The sequence below is a fragment of the Protomyctophum parallelum genome, assembly GCF_964188405.1.
Source record: "Protomyctophum parallelum genome assembly, chromosome: 20".
Classification (NCBI taxonomy): Eukaryota; Metazoa; Chordata; class Actinopteri; order Myctophiformes; family Myctophidae; genus Protomyctophum; species Protomyctophum parallelum.
In genome coordinates, this window is record NC_139718.1 from 20,951,223 (window position 1) to 20,955,631 (window position 4,409).

The window sequence follows — 4,409 nt, forward strand, 5'->3', positions numbered from 1 at the left end:
TTAAAAGGTATTGGAGTATTAAATACTGAGCACAGTAATTTGTGAATATTGTTCCAAAACACCCCCAACTTGGGGCACCCCCAGAAAATGTGGAAGTGGTTGGCTTTCTTTGCCCCACACTGCCTCCAGCACAGATCTGCTACTTTCAATAGCAGACCTTTGGGCAGAAGTGATAGCCCCAGTGTTAACATTTGATTAGTTAAAAAAGTGGATGTTTAAATGTAAGTTGGTCAGAGACCCCTATTATTAAGTTTATCCACATTACAATGCCCTATACCCTTAGTTTTTTCAGAGGGTACATATGAAACCCTCTGAAATACATATGAAATGACTGTAAACAATGTGCGATCCTGATCAGCTTGAGGAGAAGCTGCTAGTTCCTATCTATCCAAGTTCCTATTTGTACCCTTCCTCCATTGTCACCTTTTGTCTGGCCATAAAACCAGCTGCACTTTTTGCTCCTATTAAGTTGACCTGACCTGACTAAGCGATACCATGGTGTCTTTGGCTTTATTCCTATTCTTCTCGTCTGCTGGGGCAGGTAAATAAACTTACTGTACAATAAATAGGTGATATGAGCAACTACATATAATGGAAAAGTAACTCTCAAGTTTTAGCGAGGTGCTGATCAGTGATAACTGGTGGTGGACCCAAGAGTAGGAAAAAACATTTGCACACTCTGGCTCCATATGCATTTTCTCTATCGTTTAGATTATGTTTTGGCCCTCAGGTCTTCTAAAAGATAAACAATGATAGGACATGCAGACAGAGGCACTGGTTTGTAATATAATGTAGGCACAACGCATTTCATAGACAATCATTTTCCACAATTAAGAAGAAAGGGATCTTGGACATCAATGTTGGAAATTACTGTCTTTACGTTCTATTATGTGCATTACTTAATCAATCAATCAATCAATCAATCAATTAATTAATCTCATCTCTAAACAAAACAACTCTCTTTTGTATCTACTAACCTAACATATTAAACCTTTTCAGAAACTTACAATTAATGGTCATTTTCAAACTAAATGGAAGAGCAACAATTGCTCAGTCTGTACCAGCTAGTTCTATACACAATGGAATAAAGAAATACATAATTTATTGGCAAAATGTCTTGGTACATGCCTCTAAACCTATATGACTCTGAGACATCTAAAGGACCAGTTAAAACATTATCAATCTTAAAGGGACATTTCACCATTGGAAGAAACTGCAGTCAGTCAATGTTAATAGTATTTGTAGTAGATAACTGTAGCACAATTTGAAATTTTCATATATATGGCCAGAAAAAGAATTAAGTCTATGTGGGTTTGACTGGATTGCTGAATTCCTACAATGCCCATAATGCTTTGGAGGTGTGACTTTGTAGTCCAGGAAGGAAGTTCATGAACATGGCATCATGACTAAAATCTTATATATTAATAGAGACGGCACCCGGAGGAAACCCTGAGGCGAACTGGACATAGTGGCCAAATTTGGTATCGCAGCTCGAGCCACGTTCACGTTATGGGGCAATGACACGTGAACGCTGTTTCATACGTGAATGTGTGCAATGATAGTCAACGGCCAGCATGTTCACAATTTGGCCCAATCCATCCCAGAATGCACTCTCCGGAAGGAGGAGTGAAATTGCCTCATGCGCTTTTGAGCAAGTTAATGCAAGTGGATGGGAGGAGAAATCCGGTGCCGTCTAGACAAAAAAAAGAAAAACATATTACACATAAAAACCCCAGGAAAGTGTTTCTTGTGTCCTAAACATCCTTAAAATATAAGCTCTGTTTGCAAAGTGGCCCTTTAAGCCAAATCAAACATTTAACCACTTAAAGTCTATTTCATACTTTCACATTTTCAACAATTACTAAAAGAACCATTTTGATATTGTTGAACATTTTGAAAATTTAAAACAACTAGAAGTTTAAAACGTTCCATTTTACCCAGATAGTATTCCATGCACAAAATAGGGATGCCTATAGGGAGCCAACTGGTCTGGGATTCATCAGATTCCTAGGAGACTAGCTCTTCCTCCTGTGCCGGCTGACATGTAGGACACCACAGATAGCTTTTATTTGTTTGTGTTGGAACAGTGTTTTCTGGATGCAAGAAGGCTGACATCTCGTTCAGACGACCCTTCTTTTGCCTGTTTTTGCAGGATTGACCCAGCTCATTATGCAGAACACTTCTGCTCTTAACATTACTGGAGCGAGAGCGGTTCTAGTGGATGGAGAAGTACGTCTGAGCTGCTGTGGTGACAACATCTACAATAACACATCTTGGTACTGGTACCATTGGGACACACTTGTTGAAGGTGGCTATAGTGTTAATCTAACTTTCACAGCCAGTGTTAATAAAACCGGAGAATACAAGTGTTGTACGCAGCCTGAAGTATGCAGTGACACAGTTGATCTGGTCATCGTTGGTAAGTATATATCTTTCTCTTTCCATCAAATCAAATATGATTGCATATAAAATTATTAATGTTGTTTAACCACTTTCAACGGCAAATATTTTCAAACATAAAAAAAGCTAAAATAGAAAGCTCACAACTTGTAGATTGACTGTTTTTGTTGCACAACACCATTGCATGACATAAAATAGGGCTTAATTGGATTTTTCTGTTAAAAGGCTGTAAAATGTCTCTATTCTGTTTTTCCATTGTCCATTTCCACTTCTCCCCATCCTCCAATATTCCCTCCTCCCCAGAAAAGCTCTCCCCTCTGCGGGTGGTGGCCGCTCCCAGCCATTCGATCATTGTGGAAGGTGACAGTGTCACTCTTCACTGCGATGCCTCCACCATCCCCTCGGCTGTCAACTGGTCCTGGGACAAATGGACAGACCACGGCGGCAGGGAAATGGTTGGCAGTACTAGAGGCCTGACCCTCACCCAGGTAGAGGAGAGCGCTCAATATTCCTGCCATGCTCTGAGCATCATTCAGGGGATCCGACAGGAAGAGCAGAGCCCTAACCACACAGTCGACGTAATCTCTCTACCTACAAATGGTTTGTAGACTTCATATGACAGAAATAAACGGCATGAATTCTCACATTATTCATCATGGATAGCATAATTGATTGTATAACTTTTTGTTGTGGTTTTGTTCTGCACACTTAACGAATTGAATGTTCTAATTCCTTTCTCCCTACTCAAGTTGTTGGACAATTAGGCTTAACAGCCTTCATCCTGTCATTCCTGGCATGGATCATCATCCTCACTATTCTGCTCTGGCTGTGTTACCAGAGAGCCAATGATAGAGCAGCTCCACATGCTACCAATGCACTGGCTAAAGGCAAGCGGTTTCACCCAATTTCTTGTTTAGACAAACAATATGCTGGAATAGATGCTCTTTCATGTAAAGCAAAATGCTGTTTTATGGACCGTTAAAACTAAAAGTTCTTGTTTGTTTTCATAACTTATTCCTCCTTATTTTCAGGTATTGATGGACCTGCAGTGGTACCAAAGTAAGTTTTTGATGGAAAAAACCCTAACCCGCACCGCACGTACATGCACAAGTCACACACGTCACACACACACTCACGGCACGCACGCATGCACACACACACACACACACACACACACACACACACACACACACACACACACACACACACAACATATTATCGCTCTCTCACAATGCAATGAACATCTTTATTAACATGATCATGTCTGTTCTGTTCTGGTTCTTTTTGCCACTAGGAGGGACATGCCACACAGCGGAGATGAAGGAGAGGTGTACATGAACTATACAAGCACCAACAAAAGCTACTCAGACCTGGATACCACCTACATGACTGCGGATGACTATGGAAGTCTGTCCTGAAAAGACAGGAAGTGTTAGGGCCGATTCATACTCCTATTTTACCGCTGTTTCAGCGCTGTAGTACCAAAATGATTTCGGCTCGTCAGAAATTTTCAGTAGCACCGAAGTGCCGACTTTAGGACGGTATCCGCCCCCCCGAACCTAAAATGAAGTCACATTGTAGGCTCTACAGAGCCGAACCGACTTTTATTCGGCTCTAAAATAGGAGTATGAATCGGCCCTTAGGGCCGATTCATACTCCTATTTTACTGCTGTTTCGGCGCTGTAGTGCCAAAATGATTTCGGCTCGTCAGAAATTTTCAGTAGCACCGAAGAAGAGCCGACTTTAGGACGGTATCCGCCCCCCCCCCGAACCTCAAATGACATCAAATTGTAGGCTCTACAGCGCCGAACCGACTTTTATTCGGCTCTAAAATAGGAGTATGAATCGGCCCTTAGTCAAGCACCGCGCCAGCGGCGCCATGAAATGACTAATGACTGATGAGTGTGTGTGTTTTGTGCGGGTATCATGCAGAAACATTTGACTTTAATAGAGTAACTAATATACTAAGACATTGTCCCTCTACCAAATGTTTGATTATATGATTGATT

General features: G+C 41.3%; 1 protein-coding gene across 1 annotated transcript; it reads left to right on the top strand.

The window, feature by feature from the left end:
• Nucleotides 1-469: 469 nt before the first annotated feature.
• On the top strand, nucleotides 470-3,382 carry LOC310877692 (uncharacterized protein; the record flags this gene model as incomplete). The annotated part of the gene is made up of 4 exons (XM_083791642.1): nucleotides 470-541; nucleotides 2,153-2,419; nucleotides 2,704-3,000; nucleotides 3,150-3,382. Exons 1-4 carry the CDS (start codon nucleotides 496-498, stop codon nucleotides 3,380-3,382), a joined length of 843 nt encoding a protein of 280 aa, XP_083647768.1. The 5' UTR covers nucleotides 470-495.
• Nucleotides 3,383-4,409: the final 1,027 nt, after the last annotated feature.